Source organism: Petaurus breviceps, unplaced genomic scaffold (genome assembly GCF_028583685.1).
Source record: "Petaurus breviceps papuanus isolate PSGF00001 unplaced genomic scaffold, PetGlider_PUasm1.0 226, whole genome shotgun sequence".
NCBI lineage: Eukaryota > Metazoa > Chordata > Mammalia > Diprotodontia > Petauridae > Petaurus > Petaurus breviceps.
The window spans coordinates 10,350,110-10,373,767 of NW_027185890.1; the positions used below are offsets into that span (position 1 = coordinate 10,350,110).

Here is a 23,658-nt window from a genome sequence, read left to right on the forward strand (position 1 = left end):
CACACACACACACACACACACACACACACACACACACACACACACACGAACTCCTGGATTAAGGCAAATTAACAATATGCGTTAGAGTAGGGGGGTGGAAGAATGCCTAGTGGGGAAATACATAGGCTCTCCCAAAGCTTTATAGGCTGGAGTCCCTAGGGGAGAGGGAGGACCCTTGGCTCTCTTGACTTACCTGGAGACCCCTTGAACTTCGTTGTGCTAGTACTTTGAGGCTCCTCCCCACCCTGAAACTCTAGCTCTCAATTTATGAATGACCTGGCATCCTCAGTAATCCAGGAACAACCTCTAAACTGTGTATAACTTTAATTGCTTTGGCAGTTGCTGCCCCCTGCTTGCTGCTGTTCCCCCATAGTTTTACTTTGTGTGAGGGAGAGTCATTTGTATTTCACTGGGAGTTTGGGAAGCCTAAATGTAGAGGAAGGTTGGTTTTTTAGTTCAGCCGAAACCACTTCTCCGTCCAAATCAGATAGTATAGGTTCTTCTAAGTTGATGACCTGGGACTTAGACCAGAAAAACTTCTCTGATAGGTCTCTGCTCTCCACAACTTTTTAACCTCAAGTCAATAAATATTTATTGGAATACAAGCAAAAAGAAAGATGGTCTCTGCATTCAAGGAGCTTACATTATAATGGGGAAAAGACAACATATTTAAAAAGGGGGCTGTCCATAAACTCTCCTTAGAGCATCAATCCAAGACACCTTTCTTTGGTTCTTTGAATATGACATCAGTATATAAAGTTAATAAATACATACATATGTACACACACAGAGTAGATAAATAGAAAATGGTTGGGGACTGGGGTGGAACCAGGAAAGGCTTATGTACAAGATGTCATTTATACCAGCATTTTAGGTTTTTGGTTACAAATGAAGTTTAAGCTGAAGAATTTATGATCTACCCAAATACATTGCCTGTGTCTAACTGTAAGAACTCACATTTCTCCCTTTGCCTGGCTGTGAGAAAACAAATTTGTAGTACAAAGGCTTTGGTGACTGGGTAGGTAATCTCATCTCTCTGCCACAGTTGCCTGATCTGTTAAAGTAGGATTTCAGATGAATGAAAGAATGAATGAAAAAAGCTTTTAACGAGCATTTGCTGTTTTTAGAATATGTTTAGAATAGAGATATCAAGGCTTAACATCAAAATAATGTTTTTAAATAATTGAAGGAAATGCCACACTTCAGTTAGAGGTTAGTAGAAATAAAGATGTAACTTTTTTCCCATCTGAGTTTATGGATCCCCTTTTCCCCCTCCAAAACCTATCCATGAACACCTTAAGAGTTCTGTGGAACCCAGGTTAAAAATTTCTAAAGGCCAAGAGTCCTTAAGATGCTTTGGTAGGTTGTTATGGCAGTACCCAGAGGCCTAGAGGGGGTGTTAGTTTCAGGGCAAAGAGTTAAGCCTGGTGGTCTGCTGTTTGTAGTGAGTGCCTCCTAACTCATTCAAGCAGTGTGAGAAGCCCTGGTGCTTGTGGGGTTTGGGACAGGTAGGTGGAGGGTGGGTGAAGGTAACTAGGGAAGAGGAAAGGGAACCTTTGCTGGTAGCTCTTTCCTTAGTTTGTTGTTATTGATTGTCCTTTGTGATCCCATGGACCATAGCATGCTCATGGGCTTTTCTTGGAAAAGATACTGGAGTGGTTTGCCATTTCCTTCTCCAATGGATTAAGGCAAACAGTTTAAGTGACTTGCCCAGGGGCACACAGCTAGTGAGTGTCTGTGGACAGATTGAACTCTAGGCCCAGGGCTCTATCCACTGGGCCATCTAACTGCCTCTGTGATGGGGTTAACTATGGGGTCTTCTAATGCCTAATGAAATGTCTTCTCTACTACTGCCCCATCCAGAAAGTCCTGTGTGTGGGAACAGTGTGAACACCTGTCCTTAGACTCTTTACCTTTTCCACTCCAAATTTAAGTAGTTTTTGTTCTCAAATATATTTGTCTTTTTTAAGTTGTGAGCTCCTTTGGGATTAGAACGACCAGAGTGAAGGGCGCACTCATTAGCTGTTGTTCTAATGTGTCTTTCAGGAGTGTGGGGCTGACTGTGCCAAATTTCAGAAGAGTGAACTGGAACACAAGTTCAACCGTCGGGCTTTGGAGAGACCCTACACTTGTAAACACTCCTGGGGGAAAACCTATGGAGAACACAAGCGCTACCTCGAGTTCAGCCATGACCAGTACAGGGAGCTACAGAAATATGCTGAGGAAATAGGGATTTTCTTCACTGCCTCTGGGATGGATGAGGTGAGACTTTTCCTTCTTTCCTCATCCATCACTTTCATGTGGTGAAAAGGACAGCAAGAAATCTAGCGTCTTTTCATATGGATCCAGATCCTAAATCTTTGACTTTTTTTCCCCTGAGGTTGAGCATGCCTTAGTAACAGGTCAAGGAAATATGTGGAGCTGTTGGGGGTGGTGAAGGGTGGGTCAGACAGGAACAAATATCTATTCATTTGCTGTGTAGACACTGGACTCTGTCCAAAATGCTCCCTGCTAACTGGAAGTCATAGATGGACATAGATGGTTGCTGGGAGACAATAAACCAGACTTCTAAGAATTATGGCAACTCTTTGAGGTGGGAGTGACATTGATGATCTCCAGAAGGGATTGGCCTATAAGCCCAGTTATATAGAAGTTTGTAGCCATGCAATGGAAAGGGTCCTGGGAAATTCATACTAGAGAGCCACATCTGCTCAGGGGCACATAGGGACACATACCTCCTTGAGATTGTCTTTATTAACACTAGAAGGGCCAGGCATGTTAACAGAGGAAACACACTATACTGTGTAGTATAGATTGCTGGGCAACTAGGTGGTGTAGTGGATAAAGTACTGGGTCTGGAGTCAGGAAGACCTGAGTTCAGATCTGGCCTCAGAGACTTAGTAAGTGTATGACCCTGTTTGCCCCAGTTTCCTCATCTATAAAATGAGCCAGAGAAAGGAAATGGCAAATCACTAAAGTGTCTTTGCCAAGAAAACCAAATAGGGTCACAAAGAATCAGACATTCCTGAAATGACTCAACAGCCACAAACATTGTAATTCTGTTATCTCTATTTTCTTTGTGGATTAAAAAAAAAACCACACTCCATCAATTGATGCAGTTCTTCTTCTTCAGGATATTCTTACATTTCAGTCCTTCTAGTGTTACAGCACTGGTTTGTTTACCAAAGAGGCCATTTGCTATCCCCAGCCTCCAGATATGTGTGCACATTGACAGGCAGGACTAAGTAATTGTTGTAACCCATCTTGGCTCTGAAGAAGGAATCTCTTCCTTCCATCAGAGAGATGGGAGACTCTAGGTATAGAATTTGGCATACATTGTTGGTGGTTTTGTTTGACCACTTTTGTTAAAAAGGAGGGATTCCAAGGGTCCTGCAGAATAAGAAAGAGGGAAGTGGTTTATCTTCAAATCTGATTGTGATGTAAAGACCAAAGGCATCTATTAAAGAAAAAAAGAAAGGCATCAGAGAAGCACCACATTCTGCCCACGTCTCCTGCAGTAGAAATGGCCTAAGTTTGAACTTTGAGATTTCTCTTTATCCATGATTTCAATTTACCTGCTTTTTTGATTTCAAGGGATGTCTATATTTGATTTAAAGGACTGAGAAGCCTCAGAATATTAGCTATCTCCATATTTCCGTATAAATACAGAAAGCCATTCCCAAACTAGATAATGTAGCAGCAAGCACCCCAAGGGTCCTCAGGGTTTGCTGCCACCACAGGTTCTTGTATCTGCTTTGATAAAGGAAAGCAACTCAAAATGGGTTAACAAGCTTACTTTAATCAGTCAGATATGTATCGTTTACTTCGTTCAGGGTAAAAAGGTCAGCACCCCGACCTCCAGAATATACAGACAGAATTATCAAGACAGAAACAGATCAAGTACACAGCTTTCCAAACTGTGCAACCATTACATCCATACCAAACAACATCTGGGTTTCAAAGCTGGGGGGCTCTGGACAACGGCTAGCCCAGAGTTTCATCAAATCACAGAACACTTCTCAAAGTGAGCCCCAAAACAAAGCCTCACTTCAGGGCTTATATAGCCTTCTCCTGGCTCAGAATGTAACAACCTTATTGACCCACTGGCCAATCAAGAAGTATCTACTGAAAAACAAGCCTCCCACCCCAGGCTCCAGGTGCACTTTAGCCTAGGGGCAGGGAAGATCTTTAAAATTTACATTCCCATTACAGATAAATATCTTGTGGGTCACTGTACTGAACTGGTACTGTAGTGCCAATGCAATATTCATAGTGCTGACAGCTGCTGTAAATATGCCAGTATAGTGCTCAGTCACAAAATATAACAGACTTTCTATATATAAGACAGAAGCAAAACATTTATTCTGACACCAGAAAACCGAATCCCAAAACCAAAAAAGCTGATTCCATCATAGTAATGTAGAAGTTAATAAGCCATAACAGCACAGAGAGCCACACCATCCTTTAGCCTCCCACAAACCATCATTTACTCACAAGCCTGTCTCCCTCAGGTGCATCTTCTCCTCCCTCCAGTCTCTTAACTGCTCAGACTCCCAGCTTTCTGTGGGCTCTACTCCCCCCTTCAGCATACTCCTCCCACCACTGGCCCCATTTGATTACATTCAGCCTATTAGGGGTCAGGGTATATCTTCAAAGCAGGGAAGGTCTTCAGATTCCCTCAGGCGTATTATGGTGCAGAGATCTTCAAATTCCCTTAGGTCTACTAAAGAGTAGGGAAGATCTTCAAATTCCCATTCCCATTACATATACTTAGTAGCAAAACAGGAAAAAAAGAAAATGTGTCATGGTACTGTGGAAAGATCACGGGCTTGGGAATCAGGAGCCTTGGGGATGGCTCCTGCTTTGGCACTTCATTATCTAGGTGACCTTAGGATAAAGTTGTTTTACTTCTAGGCATCCTGAAAATGAAAGGTTTGGATTTAAAGGATCTCTAGAAATCCTTCCAACTCAAAATCTGTAATCCTGTAATAAGTCAAAGGGAGCAATTAAAATGCCTTCTTATATTAATAATCAGTGGCCTGCCTTGCTTGGTCCAGAAATTCACATTCTACCAGTGTCCTCTTAAGTCCTGGGACTGACAGCAAGGGTGGAGGGAGCAGGTTTTTCAGGCCCATCCACTTGTCAGTCATACATTTATTAAGTACCTTAGTCTCCTCGTTTGTAAAATGAGCTGGAGAAGGAAATAGCAAACTGCTCCAGTATCTTTGCCAAGAAAACCCTAAATGGGGTCACCAAGAGTTGGACGTGACTGAAAAATGAATGGCTGAACAGCAATAGTGATATGCTCTAAGCCCTGGGAATTCAAAGAAGGTCAATGCACCCTGTTCTCAAGGAGCTCAAAGTCAGACAGGGAGACATCATGCAAACAAGAACATAAATTAAATTACAGATAGGGCAAACTGGAAATAATCAACAGAGGGAAGGCATTCAGAGAGATCAGGAAAGGCTTTGTGCAGAAGGTGGGATTTTAGCTAGGACTTGAGGGAAGCCAGGAGATGGAGATGAGGAGGGAGAACATTCCATCCCTGAAGGAGGGCCAGAGAAAATACTTGGAGTCAGGAGATGGAGCATTTTGATCAAGAAACAGTAAGGAGACCAGAGTCACTGCATTACAGGGTATATATGTGGTAAGGTGTAAAGAAGACTGGAAAGGTAGAGGGAAGGTTACCAGGCTATACAAGGCTTTAAACACCAGATTAGAGCATTAATTAAGTAACTAGAACATCTAAGAGGCATTCAAGGCTTCCTTTCCATTCTGAAACCTGGGACAGGGGCGGGGGAGAGGAGGAGTCTTGTCCCAGGCAGCCAGTATAACATTTCAGGAGGGAGCATACATTCCATTGCAAAGGCTGGCTTTTTAATAGCAATAGAGAACTGTCCCAGGAATGCATATGAGGGCAAAGGTTTAATCTTTCAGTGTACTGATAATGCCTGGGTTAGTTTCTAGGACCACAGAATCATTGATATTATATTAGAGCTAGAAGAGCCCTTTCCATCATTTATTCCAGTCCCTTCATTTTACAGATGAGAAACAGAGTCCCGGCAAAGGCTAAACCTACTGCTGGAAGTGTCCAAACTCTTAGTTCCATGCCCTTGTCTTAACATCCTTCCTTCCCATCTATTTAATAAAAATAATAATGGCCAGAATTCATATAGCTCTTCAATGTTTTCAAAGTGCTTTATAAATATCTCATTTGATCCTTATAATCCTAGTAGGTAGACGATATTATTATCCCCATTTTACAGATAAGGAAACTGGGTATGAGAGGTAACACAGGGTTACACAGTTAGGAAGTGTCTGAGGTTGGATTTGAACTCAGGTCTTCCCAGCTCAAGACCCAGCACTCTATCTACTGCACAACCTACCGGCCTCAGGAACAAGGCTATGGAGATTTTAGTACATGGACTGTAACCTTAAAAGAGCCTGTGTAGAGGGAATGGGTGGAGATGTGATACTGGGGCACGCATCAGTCACCAAGATGAATTAAGCTTCCTCTGAACTCACTGGCTCATTTCTGATCGACTTCATAGGTCTAACCAGACATGTCACCGGTCACTCAAGCTGTGTGGCCCTTGGTTTCTTCATGTGTATAAAAGGCTATGAGACAAAATCATAGCCAAGATGCCTTCCAGATCTAGAGTTCATTGATGCAGTGAAACAGGTACCTGTAGATCCCTATGTCTGTAAAAAAGAACATTCCTTTTCCTGCATTTCATGTGAAGGCTTCTCCTTAGATGGAGAATCATTCATTCTCCAGGTGCTCACGTTCAGAGCACAAAGGCAGCTGGAGGAGGTCAGGGCAATGGGAAGTTCCTCAATGTCAGCTCTGTCTAAACTCCTTTCCCCATCCCAGCATGTTGTTGTTCAGTTGTTTTAGTTGTGGCCAACTCTTTGTGACCCTATTTGGGGTTTTCTTGGCAAAGATACTAGAATGGTTCGCCATTTTCTTCTCCAGCTCATTTTACAGATGAGGAAGCTAAGTCAACAGAATTGAGTGACTTGTCCATGGTCATACAGCTAGTAAAGTCTGAGGCTGAATTTGAACTCAGGTCTTCTTGACTCCAGGCTTGGCGCTCTTATCCACTGTGCCACCTAGCTGTCCACCACACCCCCATTCAAGCATAATTCTCCTTAATTTTGAACATAGTTGCAGTATTATGTTCAGTTATGGGCACTACAGTTTAAGGATATTGATAGCTAGAGTGGGTCCAGAGGACATCTAGGACGGTGAAATGTCTTGAGTTCTTTTCACATGGGGATTATTTGAAGGAACTGGGAAGGGAAGACCCCCAAGGTGGCGGGGCGGGACATGATAGCTGTCTTCAGGGCCGTCACATGAAATAGGAATTAGACTTGTTTGCATCAGAAGGTAGAACCAGGGACGATGTGTAGAACTTGCAAAAGAGACAGATTTGGGCTTAGTATCAGGAAAAATGTCCTAATAATTAGAATTATCCAAGAGTGAAATGGGCTGTCTTGAGAGCTGATGGGCTCCTTCTTCCTGGAGGGTTTTAGTTAGAGGTTGGATGACTACTTGCTGGGTACATTATATATGTTGGACTAAATGGAGACTCAGATCCTTGCCACCTCCCAATTCCCACAAAGCCTTTCTGTTTACAAACCAAGATTAAAATCTGGCTATTTGATTATTATAATAGAGGCTGGTAGGTGGTGTGGTGGATAGAGTTTTGAGTCAGGAAGACCTGAGTTCAAATTCAGCCTCAGACACTTCCCTACTGTGTGACCCTGGGCAAGGCACTTAACTTCTCTGTTTGCCTCAGTTCACTAAAGAAAGAAATGGCAAACCACTCCCCCTGTTCTTGGGGTCATGAAGATTCAGACATGATTGAATGACTGAATGTAACAGCAGTACTGCTTGCAGCTGCTGTGGGGGTGTAAGACCAATAACACCAGCACACAGGAGGGCTGCTAGCACAGGTTCTTTTGATCAACTTTTCTAAAAGAAAACAACTTTAAAGGGATCAACAATCTTACTTTAATTTCATATATATATCATTCACTTAGTTCAGGGGAAAAAGTCAGCAAGCATGCTGAACTTTAGAGAAAATACATATAGAAATTACATGCAGAAAAATGACAGACAGAGAAAATGACATAAATCAGCAGACAGGACTTCTAGCTGTCTGACCAAAGCTATACATACATTTACCAGAGAGAGAAGCAGGAAATCTGGGTTTTCAAACTGCGGGTGCTCCTTAATGGCTACCCACAGTCTCATCTGGCCAAATCACACAGCTCTTCCCATAAGTGAGCCCCAAAGTAAAACCTCACTTCAAAGTATATTTACCTTTCTTCAGAGCCAGAGGGCATGATGACCCTAGTGACTCCATTGCCTAATTAACTACAATGTAACAGAAGGTGTGGTCTTCCTGAAAAACAAGTCTCCCCTAATCAAGCTTCTCTTCTTGGTCTCCACCATGAGGTCTATTAGTGGGCGGGGAAGATCTTCAACTTTCATTAACATTACACTGAACAATAAAATTTCATTGATAATCATAACACCAACAACATCTATTATAAAGGTTTACAAAGCACTGTCCTCTCAACAATTTGTATGTGTATGTATGTATGTATGTATATGTGTTTATGTATATCATGCCCACTGGACAGATGAGAACATTGAGGTTCAGATGAAGTTACTCACCTCCAGTCAACAAACACTTTTAGTCTCCTTCCGTGTACAGAGTGCTGTGGTAGGTGCTGGGAAAGATTCAGAATGTAAATAAGACAGAATCCCTGCCTTCATATAGCTTACAGTCCTACAGGAAGAGAAGACTCACTTAAGGTAAGTAAAACACATAATATTACATGAAAAGTTCTTGGGGCAGCTAGGTGGCATAATGAGCACCGGCCCTGGAGTCAGGAGGACCTGAGTTCAAATTCGGCCTCAGACACTTAACACTTAACTATGTGACCTTGGGCAAGTCACTTAACTCCAATTGCCTTGCCTTCCCCCCTCCAAAAAAAGATTAAAAAAAAAGTTCCTTCGAGGTTTGCAAACATTTGTCCAAAATTTTTGGACAGTGGTGTCCAACTCAATAGGCAGGATATTGACTTAGAAAACTACATATTAACATTTTCATTTTGTTTTGTTTTTTTGCTTTTTTGATTGGGGGAAGGCAGGGCAATTTAGATTAAGTGACTTGCCTAAGGTTACACGGCTAGTAAGTGTTAAGTGTCTGAGGCTGGATTTGAACTCAGATCCTCCTGACTTCAGGGCTGGTGCTCTATTTACTGCACCACCTAGCCACCCCATATTAACATTTTCTATGTTTTATATTAATTTTGCTAAAAATTTCCACATTATACTTTAATACCATTAGAGGGACAGGGACTTGGACACCTCTCCTCTAAGTGATGGGAGCAAGGATGGGGCCAAGGAAGTTGCTTTATTTGTGATCAGTCTCACAGCTAATTAGCATGAAACGTATGACTCAAATTTTTATTGCTGCGTAACCAGAAATGCCCCCTAGCCGGGGTGGCTGTCCTAGGTGGCAAATCACATACATTGTAAAGGGATGTACCTGAGCCAAGCAGAGGGATATTGGGAATTGACTTTGTTGTCATCATTACTTTATATTCAAAATAGTTACAGTGTGTTTTGAGGGCCCTTGAGGGTAGGCAGTGTACTCTTAACATTTAATAACTGGGTTTCTGGGAAGGAAATATACACACAATATAGTGTTTTTAATTGAAAATGGACATTTTCTCCATCACTGTCTTAAGTCCAGGAAATCAACAAAATGATAAATCAAGCCGTCATTTGTAGTATTTGTCAATTTCTGGTATGTAAGTACATTGGAAATTTAATATTCTGTTCTCTGAGGCCTCAGGTTAATGCCAGATCACCTCTGGCTTCAGTTCACCATCTCAGCCTGTTTCTTCTTTTCACTCCACTTTATAACCATTTATGTTAGCACGAAGTTGGAAAAGACATTCATAGGGGCCTTTAATGGAAGAATTAAGTCATGTTCAGTGGGTTGGGCACACTTCCGTCAGTCCAGGGTGGTTCTGAGTTTGTGTCCACTTGGAGTATTTACCAAGCTTCTACTTCCTCATCAGGCAACAAGCAATTAATTATTGACCTTTCTCCTCCCTGCCCTCAACTGTCATAGCCTGTTCCTGGGTTGCTTTTGCCAGTTATCTTCCTAAAGCTTAGGGTATTATGTAATTTTGAGTCTAAGGAAAAGCAGTTGAAAAAAAAGTATATACTTCATTGGAAATACACACTTTTTGAGTGAAGTATTTTTGGTCTCTCCCCCAAAGAACTTTTGTTTATGTGGATTATATTTAAATGCCCTTCCACATTGCTGGGGTTTGGGCACGGTACTGCAGTGATCTGGAAAATCTGCAGAAAATTTTTTGGCCTTAGCTTCATACCAGAGAAGAAGTCTGAATTTTTTCTTTTTCTTTTATGGGGTGTTCACAGTATCCTATTGTAAAATTTGTGTTAAGCATTTGGTCATACATTCTGTGTTATCTGCTGGCCTTTGTCGTCTGCAGCTTCCACAAAACTCCCCCCAAATTCCCACTTAATTTCTTATGCTGACTTGCAATATATTGAAATTGAGATGGGGAAAGTCTCAGTGTGGAGGGGATAACTATAGTTTTGTAAAAGGGTCTTGGCAGGGGTATGCTGGCATTAACTTGAGTCATCAGAGCAGATTGCTAAATTTTCAGTGTGAGCATTTATACCTCAGAAATTGACAAATGTGGGGCAGCTGTATGGTGCAGTGAATAGAGCACTGGCCCTGGAGTCAGGAGGACCTGAGTTCAGATCCAGCCTCACACACAAAACACTTACTAGCTGTGTGACCTTGGGCAAGTCACTTAACCCCAATTGCCCTGCCCTCCCCCCTCAAAAAAAAAAGGAAATTGACAAATGGTACAGATCAGGGTTTGATTTATTGCTTTGTTGACTGTCTAGAATAGAGAAAGTAATGGAGAAAATATTAATAATGCAAATTAAACTTTTGTATCATATGTGCATTTTTCCTCAAGAGAGACCCAGTTATTAAAACATAACCAACATACCTCTACCCTCATGGGTCTCCAAACCACACTTTGAGAACTGCTGACTTTGACTGTTTTGAATGTAAAGTAATGATGACAATACCATCAATCTCCTCTTTCTTCCTCTTCTCTTCCCTCCCATTCCTTTCACCTCTTCCTCTCCTCCCTGCACACTACTAGAACAGTATCCTTGTGCACAGCGAAGGGTGCCAAAATATAAACTTGAAAAAACATCCTTGCCATGACATCAGTAAAAACATCCTTTAAAAGTGTGCTGTTTCCATGATAAAAGATGATTGTCAACCTTACTTTGAGTTCAGAGAAAGAAATACTTAACTCTGTGCCTTACTTTTCCTCTGACCTTTAGTATAGACCCATCCGTGCTTTCCATTCTGAATTTAATTGAGAAAAGAAAAAAAATTGGGCCGAACCTTGCCCTTTGTGTTTGCCTGAGGGCTAGGAAAGCTGGAGAAAAAACTTTGAGGCTTATGTTCTGTTCTGTAGTGGGCCACAGGTATGTGTGGTTCACTACCCCCTCCTAGAAACCTTTCCTCCTTGGATTTTCATGCTTCTTCCTTCTCCTGGTTCTCTTTCTCCTAGATTGGCAATTTCCTCTCCATAGCCCATCCCCTAGATCAGGGCATCTTAAACTTTTCCCACTCACAACCCCTTTTTAAGTTTTGGCAGCATTCATTGGGGTTGCATTGTGTGAGGGCATGCAGTGTGCAAAGTGCGTGTGCCTTGTGTTCAGAACCAAGGCTGCCATGAAGTTGCCTGATGCAGCATGGGCAAGCGCTGCCAGAAGCACCTCAATTCATTATGAGTTTGATTTTTAATTAATTTGTGGTCATTTTGTGTTCAGAAAACTTTTACTGTTGCCAAATTTTTTGGGACTCCATATGGGGTCACTGCTCTAGATCTCTGTCCTTGTCCCTCTTCTCTATCCTCTCTCTCTACCTGTCTGCCTGTTGCTCTCTTTCTTAGATCTCATCTCCCACACCTTCAACCATCACCTCTATGGAGACGATTCTCAGATCTGTTGAAAACTGCCAGCTGGATGTCCTGTAGGCATCTCATACTCAGCAGGTCCCAAAGTTGAACTCAGTGTCATTTCTTAAAAAACTTCTCTTCTTTAGAGCTTGCCCCTTTCCACAGAGAGAAAAGAAGGAAGTTCACTAAAGAAGAGACACGAGCAATCAGAATAACTTTGAAACTGATGTCAACTTATTATATATGTCAGTGTGTGTATTTTTTTAAAATAAGCTCTATAGAAATTTGTTGTCTCATCCACAACCCCCTTTTCCTGTTCTTTGCGTATGGGAATGTTTGCATTTGTTGAGTTTGTCAAATTCAGAATAACAAAAATATATAAATAAGTTTAAATAAAATATCTTTCTTTCCCTCCTCCACCAAAACCAAAAACAAACAAAAAAAACCAACTTGCCTCTTTCTGTAGAGGGCACCACAATCTTTCCATTCATCCAGGTTCACAAGAGCCAATCAAAGCTCTTCTCTCTTCTTCATGCTTCTCATCCAATCAGAGGGCACGTCTCGATTCTACCCCTGGGTATATCTTGGATTCTTTCCCTTTGCTCAGCTCCCACAAGCTGCCACACTGCTTCAGGCATTTGCCCTTCGTGCTTGGACCATGTTAGTATTCTAATTGCCTCAAGGTTCTCCCTCCCCCCCTCCCCCCAATCTTTACCACAGCTGCCAGGGAGGTATTCCTTATGCACAGGTCTGGCCACATCATTCTGCTTGCTCAGTAAACTCCTGTGGGCCCCCTCTTTTTAACTTACCTTAGGATGCAGACTCTTCTTTGTGACTTATAAAGTGCTTAATAGTGTGGTTCTAGCACATTACTCTCCAAACCGGCCTACTTGCCATGCCTCCAATACAGCATTCCATTTTCCATGCCTCCCAGTGCCTGGAATACACTTCCTCCTCACCCCTATCTTATAGAATCCCTAGTTTCCCCTACTTTGGGGCAGCGAGGTGGTACAGTAGATAGAGTGCCAGGCTTGGAGTCAGGAAGACTTGAGTTCAAATTTGACACTTACTAGCTGTGTGACCCTGGGAAAGTCACTTAACCCTGTTTGCCTCAGTTTCTTCATCTGTAAAATGGAGAAAATAATAACCAGCCTGTCAGGGTTGTTATGAGGATTAAATGAAGTAATACTTGTAAAGCACTTCACACAACACCTGGCACAGAGTAAGCACTATATAAATGTTAGACATTATTGTTGTTATTACTGTTAGTTTCCTTCAAAGCATAAGCCAAGTGACCCCTCTGCTGCAATCCTATCTTGGTACTTTCAATCTCTGCAATTACCTGGTACATATTTTGTATTTAATTTTATTTGTGTGTGATATTTTACCCCAAAAGAATGGAAACTCCTTGAGGGCAGGAACCATTGTGCTTTTTGTCTCTTTCTACACAGTACCCGGCCCATGATTGGTGTTTAATAAATGCTTGTTGAATTCAAGAGGGAGAAACCCTCTCTGGAAGCAACACATGGTAAAAATGAATAGAAAGGTGGGCAGTTCAGTTCTAAGAGTTGGTAGAAAAAAAGGGGGTTGACTCAGACAGAACTAGCTCAGATGGAAAATACCCCTGCTTTTGGTCCACTAACACTGAATTCCTTCAGTATCTGATCTCCCATTATGCCAGTATTAATTATCTCCATTTCATCCTATCTATCTTAATTGTAGTTATTGGCATGTTATCTTCCCCATTAAAGTGTGATCTCCTTGAAGGCTGGGACTGTCTTTCATTTTTCTTTGTATCCTTGCTTGTTGACTGACCATCCATAGCCCCTTGAGACCTCTGAAGCTCCTGCTTAGTGCCTGCACCAGGCATAAGTTATTTCTAGAGTCCCAGAATGTCTGAGCTGGAAGGGATCTCAGAAATCAACTGTCCCAGCGGTTCTTACGCTTTCTTGTATCAGGGATCCCTCTGGCAGTCTGGGGAATCTTGTGTCTATTTTCTCAGAATAATATTTTGAAATGCATAAAGTAAAATATGTAGGATTGCAAAGGAAGCAAATTATATTGAAATGACAGTTATCAAAATATTTAAAAACAAGTTGACAGACCTCAGGTGAAGAGCCTCTGATGTGGCCCAACCCTCCTATTATATAGAAGAAAAAAGTCGGGTCCAGAGACATTAGGGGGATGATCTGCCCAAAGGTACACAGCTATTTAGGAGAAGTCACACAGCTAATTAGGATCTGCCAGAGGTCATGGTGCTAATTAGGGCAATCCAAGTCATCTGACCCTGGATTGGCCATTGGGATCTGGGTTCAGATCTTATCTCTGCTACTTACTATCTGTTTTGGCTGTAGGGAAGACATTTATTTAACTTCCGTGGGCCTCAATAAAATGAGAAGACTGCATTAGATGGTCTTTTGAGGTTCTTTCCAGCTCTGAATCTTTCTGTGACTTCTAGGCTTAGGAATGGGACAGTTTCCCTTTAAAACACTAGGTGAGTTTGGTCTTCAGGCAGATTGAATTGTATCTTTTAACTTATTTTCCCATAAAGACATTGCTATACAGGGAATGGAATAAGGAAGCATTTCTTTATTATCACTACATGCCCATCATGGTCTTATGTGTTAAGAATACAAGTAGAAAATTGAGATGGTCCCCACTTCTCAAGAGACTCATGTTTTTATTAGTTGAGACGACACAATTAGGAGTATTCAGCTGTTGGATAGATGGCAAGGCTTACTGGTCCTCCGGGTGAAAGACCAGGTAGGTGATGAGGTTAGATTTTTTAAAATTCTGATCCAGGTGTCCCTTCCTCTAACATTGTTAATGTCCAAAAATTAACTTATCCTTTTCTTCTCTTTCCCTCCTCCTTCCCAACTTTTCCATTTCTGCTGATGGTACCACCTTTCCCCTCTTCCCTGACCTACCCTCAGAATATCTGAATTTTTCCTCTCCCTCTTCTCTTTAATCATTTGCTATGTTCTCTGAATATCACCAGCCCCTCTTCTCCACTTCCATGTTTTTACCCTTAATTCAAACTTTCATCACCCCTCCCCTGATACTGTAACATCCTCCTAATTCATCTCCCCATCTCCAGTCTCGTCCCAGCTGCAATCCATCCTTCACACAGCTCTCAATACAATTCCCCTAAGACACAAATCCAACTGTGTCACTCCGATACTATCTCATTGGCTTCCCATTGGCTTTCTAGGGTCAACTGTACTCTCCTTAGCTCGGCACCGAAGGCCTTTCACTATCTGCCTCCAACCTAACTTTCCAGCCTTTTTTTTTTCTATGTTGGTCTCCTTTACCCATTCTACATTCCAGCCAGACTGTTCTTTCTCCCCTGTTACACAATGTGATTCTCTACTCACTAACCCTGGGGCATTGGCAGCAATCAGCTTCTGTACCTGGAATGGGATCCATCCTCCTTTCCATATTTTGAAATAATGTTGTTCTTCCTTCAGGGCTCAAGTGCCGCATCTAGCATAAAACCTTCCTCTAACCTCCCTGATGAAGAACAGCTTTGAAAGTATCTATCAGATAAAGCATAAATTGTTATTGTTCTCATTTATTATATGCAGGTCAGCTTTTAAGATTTGTGTTATAAAATGATTTATTTGTGTTTGTTGTCAAAAGAGGGAATTAAACGGCGTTACAAATTGGTCAAGTGATGTTTTTTAACCAGATATAGTATTTTTCCACTTTTTGCTTTTTATTCTGAACACAAAATCAGTTGAACATTTCCTTATACAAATTATGAATAGCTTGCTATTTTTTAAAATTATATAATAAATTCAGTTTGTAGTTTTTAAAGCTGTCCTGTTCATCTTTGATTCTTTCTAGTCTTTGTTCTAGTCTCTTTTTTAGGGTGAGAATTTCTATTCTTAAAGCCCCCTCTCTCACCTAACTCCCCTTCCCACTAAAAAAAAAAAATTAGCAAACAACAAAATCTTGCAATAACTATGAAAAATCTAAGCACATCCCCATATTGACCATGTCCAGAAATGTATGTCACATTCTGCATAGTGTGTCCATCACCTCTATATCAGACAGGGAATACCATGCCTCATGATTCACGCTCTGGATGTGTGTGGTTGGTTGTTGCATTGATTGGAGTTCTGAGCCTTTCAGAGTGTTTACCTTTATATTGTTTTCCTGGTTCTGTTCACTCTGAATCTTTTCATACAAATCTTTCCAGGTTTCTCTGAAACTGTCGCTTTCATCAAACTATAGTATTTCAAAGAAAGTTTAACATCCATAAAATTTTGTAGACTATAAAATGACATTTCACAACTACCAGAATGATATAAAATAAAACCAATAACTTCAATGGCTCCTTCTTACCTTTAGGTTCAACTATAAACATCTTTGCCATTTAAAATAAGAAAGTAAGGGTCTTGAGAGAAGGGATTGTCTTTTTCATTTGTATCCCTAGCAGCTAGCACAGAATGCTTTGCATATAGTAGGTGCTTAATAAATATGTCATTCATTCATTAAAACTCTTCACAATCTGACCCTTTCCTGTTTTCTCAGATTTCTTGTGCATATCTTTCTTCCTTTTATGTTCTCCATATAGTCTGGCTGTACTGGCCAACTCATTATTCCTTGTCCCATCTCCATGACTTTGCATTGCCTGTGCCTCATGCCTGGAATGCCCTTCTGCAGAAATATCCCATCACCTCTTGAAATCCCTGGTTTCCTTCAGGACCCAACCCAAGTACTACCTTCTGCATAAAGCCTTTTCCTGGTCTGTTCCTCCCAGTTATCTTCCCCCTCAAGGTTACTTTGGGTGTATAGACACACAGAGGTGCCTACATAGACATACATATATACGTTATAGAGGTATGTACCTATATAGGTAGCACATGTATATTTATGCACACCTGTACATGTGTGCATATATATACACACAGAGGTACTTACCCTTTTGTGTATTTATGTGTATACACACACACACAAGCCCCATTTTTGACCCTGCAGGTAAGCAGATAGATGGACAGCAAAGGCTATGCACGGTGTCCCAGTTGAAATGCAGCTTGATTTGCCATCAGAGTACCTGGGTACAAACAAGGGTCTGCTGTACCATTATGACTCTTTCTGAGGTCTTGGGCGGCTTCTGGGCCCAGGCTTTCTCATCTGTAAAAACGAGGGGTTTGGCTTGGATGATTTGTGAGGTTCCTTTGAGCCCTAAATCTACCGTGTTTCCCCGATAATAAGACCTATCCCGAAAATAAGCCCTCCCCTTACTGTGTAAGATTCCTCTAAAATAAGCCCTCCCCCGAAAATAAGCCCTATTGAGATTGCTGCTGTAGTGAAGGTGATCCCCTGCGCTACACGCTACATTACGGTACCCTCTGTATGCACCGTCCTCCCCCCCCCGTGAAACGCACGCCGCGCTCTGAGCTGCATCCAATCAGAGCTGCAGCAGTGAGCGCGTCATCCTGTTCTTCCCCAGTGATTTGCTTATTGAATAAAGGTACATTTTTTTGTTCACATTTACCTGTTTATTAAAATTGCTGTCAATGTTCATTAAAATAAGCCCTCCCCTGAAAATAAGCCCTCTGGTGTTTTTCTGTCCAAAAAAAGTAATGACAGTGTCTTATTATCGGGGAAACACGGTATGTTACCCCTAGGATGCTTTGTCTTAATTTCTCCTTTACTTTTACCAATTTTCCCTTTTTATTCTAGATATCTGTGTATATATTGTAGCCTGTATTGTGAACTCTTAACCATAGGGGCTGCATTATTTTTCCATGATTGTATTCAGTGCCCTGCACATATTTCAGGGATTTCTAATTTCATCAATGTGGACAGTCCCCTTCTCTAAAGTAGATTGCATTAGTGGTACAGCAGAAAGGGCACTGGCTATGTAGTCATGGGACTTGGGTTCAAATCCTGCCTCTGTCTTTTGTTACCATTGTGACCTTGGGCAAATCACATCCCTTCTCTGGGTCTCATTTTCCTCTTTTGTGAAAGGAGGTGGTTGGGCTACCACAGGGCTACGTGTGGCCTCAAGTCCGCATGTGGCCTCATGTACAGTTCTTTGCCTAAAACCCCCTTAATAAAAGGACTTGTTCAGTGAAGTTTGTTTTGGGCCACATGAAGCCTTGAGGCCGCAGGTTCCCCACCCCCTGACAGTCTCCAAGGGCCTTTCTACCTTTCTCCAGACTTAGCTTTCAGTTATTCAAGCACTGATTAAACACCTACTGTGTGCCAGTGACTGGGGATGCAAAGAAAGACAACAAGCAACAGTAACAACAAAAAAGTGTCCCCCTGTCCTCAGGGAGCTCATGGCCTGATCCTCAAGTGGTAGGCACTGTCATTAGTTAGGCTTATTATGGAAAGCCTTTGCAACTTGGTGGGCTTTCCAAGGCATCTTATCTAACAGCAGTGTTTTTAAATTTTTTTTTTTTAAGAAGAGTTTTATATTTCCTTTTTTTTCCATAAAATACTTTTAAATTTGCCATAGAGCTATGTATTTCTGTGATCCTATTTTTACACCGGCCACTTTAATTTCCCTATCAGGCTTTCTCCTTGTGCCTTAATTGTGGGGTGACATAATCATGCACATATGCTTTAAGCAGCAAGATTGTTCAGGGCCTAGGGGTTTCCAGTTAATTCTGATTAGTTGGTTATAGAAACTGTCTTTGGTGTTAGTCTCCTAAAAGCCCACAAGGTGGGGATATTTCTCCATTAGAACTACAAATAATATCCCTATAAATTAGATTTCTTTCAAAAGAAGGAACTGGATTTTTTTCCTTCAGCTGAAAATAAGGTTGGGATGTGTGTGGGTGTATTTTTGCCTTGGTTCCATACCTATATAGTTTAATTTAATGAAAATTTATTAAACACTTGTTATGTTCAATTCAAAAGGCTTTTTTTTTTCAGCATCCTCTGTATGTGCAAGGACTGGTCATGGACAGGGGATGTGCAAATTAGTTAAGAGGAAGGATTACTAAAAAAAATATCCTCTAAAACAGAGTAGCAGAGACGTAACAAGCATTCCAGAGGAGCTCAGTGAAATCTAGCCAACGGACAGTTATATTCACTTTATGATCTGGGAGGGTATCTGTTGTACTTTTTAAATAAGATACATAGAAAATCAATCAATCGATAAATAGGATTACAAGTGAAACTATGGAAACATGAACACATCTTTTAAAAGTCCAAGTTAGTGGCCTTCAGGTTAAGAATCCCTGATCTAGAGCAAGCTTCTTGTTTTGACAGATGGCCCAGTTCTGCTTAGGGTCAAGGCTCTGTGTGGACCATAGCTTCTCCTGAGTGGAGGAGAAGCCACAAACAACTCCCTGTTCTGTTTTGTAGATGGCAGTCGAGTTTCTGGATGAACTGAATGTCCCATTTTTCAAAGTTGGATCTGGAGACACTAACAATTTTCCCTATCTGGAAAAGACAGCCAAGAAAGGTGAGTGTTTCCACTTAATTTGCTCTCCCAGAGTTCTGATTTCCTCCCAGGGACGTTGCCTTTTTGTAGTAGTGAACATGAAGGGTAACTGTAGAGACCTCTTCTGAATCATCAATGTGTTTCTACCCCTCATTTGTGGTAGAGGCAGCTTGGAAGAGTATGAAGGGGGGAGCGCTGATTAGAGGGACCTGTTCTAGAATGATGCATTCACTACTTACTAGATGCGTGACCCTGGGCAAAGCCCTTAACTTCTCTGGGCCTCAGTTTCCTAATCTGGGAAATGGGGATAATATAGAAAGCCTAGAACAGCAAATAGCACAAAGCACTGTGTGACCCCGGGGTTTAAGAGGACTTGGATTCAAATCTCCCCCCTGCCATTAACTAGGTATGCAACTCAGTTTCCTTATCTGCAAAAGGAGGATTTGGATTGTCAATGGTTTCTAAGGCCCCTTCTCCCTCTAGATGGAGGATCAATTGAGATAACATGCACAAGACAAAAATGTAAATTGTTATCATTTGTTCATTTAGAAGGAAACCGGGGTAAGGTATATTTTTTTCTTTAAAAAACAAACAAAAAAACCCTCCACTGCTGAAAATTATTTCATTAGAGATAATTTTAAGATTTTAAATGAGGGATGATGTCAGATAGTGGGCAGAGAACCAGCCTGGGAGTCAGGAAGAGCTGGGCTTAGGGACCAAATTTTTTTTTTTAGGGGGAAAGGCAAGGCAATTGGGGTTAAGTGACTTGCCCAAGGTCACACAGCTAGTGTCAAGTATCTGAGGCCGGATTTGACTCCTGACAGGTCCTCCTGACTTCAGGGCTGGTGCTCTATTCACTGTGCCACCTAGATATCCCTTTGGTACTAATTCTTGACACACATATTGGCTTTGAGGTCTCAGGGTGAAGTCTTGTGCTTTAGGCAACCCTAACACTATAAACTACAGAGTAGTGTGAGTTGAGGGAGTTTCCACACAAGAAGTTTCTCACATCAGTGAAATCACAGGTCTGTTATTTATGCAACTCTTTCCCCATAAGGGGAAGGTGCTGACCATTCTGTTCTGCTCAGTCTGCAAAGTTTAATCAGTTTTGATTTTAAAAAATGTCCAGAAAAATCTGCATTCCTGCTGACAAAATGGGATTGGTTGACACAAGTAATCAAACTGGCGAAGAGTGACCGTGTTGGTAATTCTGTTGTTCAGGCCGCCCGATGGTTATTTCCAGTGGTATGCAGTCCATGGACACGATGAAGCAGGTCTACAATATCGTGAAACCTATAAACCCAGATTTCTGCATTCTGCAGTGCACCAGTGCCTACCCACTGCTCCCAGAAGATGTCAACCTCCGGGTAATTACGGTGAGTAGTTGATCCACATTATCTTACTGTATCCACTCTGGTAGGCACAGGATTTTGTATACATAAAGTGCTCATTTACTATTTGTATGTAATGAGGTCTTAGACCTTCCAAAGTTTCCCAACAAGTGTACTACTTCAAAATAGATCTAACAAGAGGCATTCCCGTAAAGGTAAATTTGAAATTTAATCTTAGTATTTGCTATTGATTTCCACAATCAGATTGAATACAAATATCATCATTAATTTTTACTGTGGTTTGATATATTTTTGTCATGTTTTGAAGATAAATCACAGTTTCAAAAGGTTTATTCCATTCTTATTTATTTTATTTTTTTTGCTTTTTGGAGGGCAATTGGGGTTAAGTGACTTGCCCAAGGTCACACAGCTAGTTTTTGTGTTAAATATCTGAGGCCGGATTTGAACTTGGGTCCTCCTGACTCCAGGGCCGGTGCTGTATTCATTGCGCCACCTAGCTGCCCCTTCCATTCTTATTTCTTATCAGGTATATCTCTAAGGTTCATTTTCCCCCAATCGTTAAAGTTGCTGGAGTTTTGCACACTTATCACTTAGATCTTGAGACGAGTAGAACAATTTAATGTGATAATTTTAGGACATTATCTTAAACTAGGGAAAGTTCCTCTCTCTTTTTTTAGTTTTATTACTCTCTCCTTCATTTCCAAATAGATCTCCCCCTGTTTCTCTTCAGATGCTTCTCTGAATTCACATTCGTTACTAGTTATGGTACAATAATAAACCCATAACATCCACGTGCCATGATTTGCTTAACCATTCCTTAGATGATGGGGATCTACTTTGTTTTCAGTTCTTTGCTACTACCAAAAATGCTGCTATGAATATCTATAAGATCCTGCCCTTTCTCTGACCTCCTAGGTGTACACGCCTAGCAGTGGAATCTATGGGTCAAAGAGGACGGATGTTATAGGAAGTGGAAAAGTCTCTTTTAAAAAATCATTATTGCTAAAGAAAGACCATTAGCTGTTAAGACAAGGATTCCCAACAGAGGCTAGTTGAGTATAGATTCCCCCATGGTTGAATAAAAGGTTGCCACCCTCCCCTTTGAACTTAGGGCAGAAATGTTTAGAGGACCAAAAACTGGCTCATGGGTATTCAAAATGAAGCCTTTTACTACCTGTAGTCCACAGATTGGTTGCAGGGGACAAGGCCCATTGTTCTAGGGCATTTCAGATTTGTAGAGGAATGGGATATGGCCCAAGGCTGCTGGCATGGCCAAAAGTGGTAGAGTTTGAAATACTGGTGTCTGCTTCAGCTCACTCATAGCACTTTTCCTCTTCAAATCCTCCTTCCTTCTCTCCTATCCTTCCCATCCCCATCACTCAGGATCCCATCTCTGTTATTGTTGCCATAGGCTGTCCCCGTCTCTTACATTTCATCCTATGTGCTGCTGCCCCAGAGTGATCTTCCCAAAGCAGAGAGTGTGGTAATTGGAAAGATTATAGAATTTGGAGTCAGAGTCCAAGTCCTGGCTTTGCCACTCAGTACCTCTTTGGCCTTGGGCAGATCATTCAATGTCCTTGAGTCTTGGCCTCCTCAGAATGAGGGATTCGAACATAGATGACTACTTCTCTTCCAGTTCTAAATCAGACCAGTGTCCCTTGCCTCTCCTACCCTCTTTAGTAGCAATAGGACTTGGAGATTTATGAAGATTCATTTCTTATCTTCATGGAGTTTTTTTTTTTTAGTCTGAAGGGGTGATAAAGAAGAGTATTTCAGTAGTTCAGAGGAGGCAGCTGTGATGAAATCAAGAATGCTAGTCTTTAATTTTTTTTTATTTTTTTAAGCAATTGGGTTAAATAACTTGCTCAAGGTTACACGGCCAGTTATTTTGTGTGGGTGCTACGTATCTGAGGCTAGAATCGATCCCGGGTCTCCCAACTCCGGGGCCGGCGCTCTTACTGCGCCACCTGGCTGCCCTTAGAATGCTAGTCTTTATGGCAGAAGTTTTGGATTCATAGCCCAGTTGTGTGACTTCCAATCCCCAACAGGTAAGTTATCAAACTGTGGGAATAAAAAGTTTTCAAAAGAAGTATTATACACTTTTAACAACCACATTAAGATACTTTCTGAATCACTAATCATATAAATACAAATTTAGAACTACTTAAAGGTATCACTTCAGGCCTTGCACATTGCCAGATAAGAGAGGATGGTAGTACCGTGTTTCCCCAATAATAAGACACTGTCTTATTAAATTTTTTGGACAGAAAAACACCAGAGGGCTTATTTTCAGGGGAGGGCTTATTTTAATGAACATTGACAGCAATTTTAATAAACAGGTAAATGTGAACAAAAAATGTACCTTTATTCAATAATGAATTCAATAAAGAACAGGATGACGCGCTCACTGCTGCAGCTCTGATTGGATGCAGCTTGGAGCACGGAGTACGTTTCACGGGGGGGGAGGATGGTGCATACAGAGGGTACCGTAATGTAGCGTGTAGCGCAGGGGATCACCTTCACTATAGTAGCAATCTCAATAGGGCTTATTTTCGGGGGAGGGCTTATTTTAGAGGAATCTTACACAGTAAGGGGAGGGCTTATTTTCGGGATAGGTCTTATTATCGGGGAAACACAGGTAGTCTAAATTGGGGTGGGGGGATGAATGAAAAAAATGTACCCTGGATGTACTGTCAGAACAAAAGTGACAAGAAGCAGCTCTCCATACCCATTAACTGAACAACTCTGTCACTGGACTGGTTCCCCAAGGATGTCAAAGACACAAATAAAAGTCCCATATATAAATATATTCATAGCAGAACTCTTGGTGGAAGCATAGAACTGGAAACAAAATG

The 23,658-nt window shown here is 41.4% G+C and overlaps 1 protein-coding gene across 1 annotated transcript in view; it reads left to right on the top strand.

The window, feature by feature from the left end:
• The window catches only part of NANS (N-acetylneuraminate synthase), a 31,677-nt gene that overhangs the window by 728 nt on the left and 7,291 nt on the right, over positions 1-23,658 (top strand). The window contains exons 2-4 of the mRNA XM_069095375.1: positions 2,047-2,262; positions 19,373-19,472; positions 20,673-20,827. Of these exons, the coding sequence (XP_068951476.1) occupies positions 2,047-2,262; positions 19,373-19,472; positions 20,673-20,827 (471 nt within the window). The remainder of the gene's footprint in view (positions 1-2,046; positions 2,263-19,372; positions 19,473-20,672; positions 20,828-23,658) is intronic.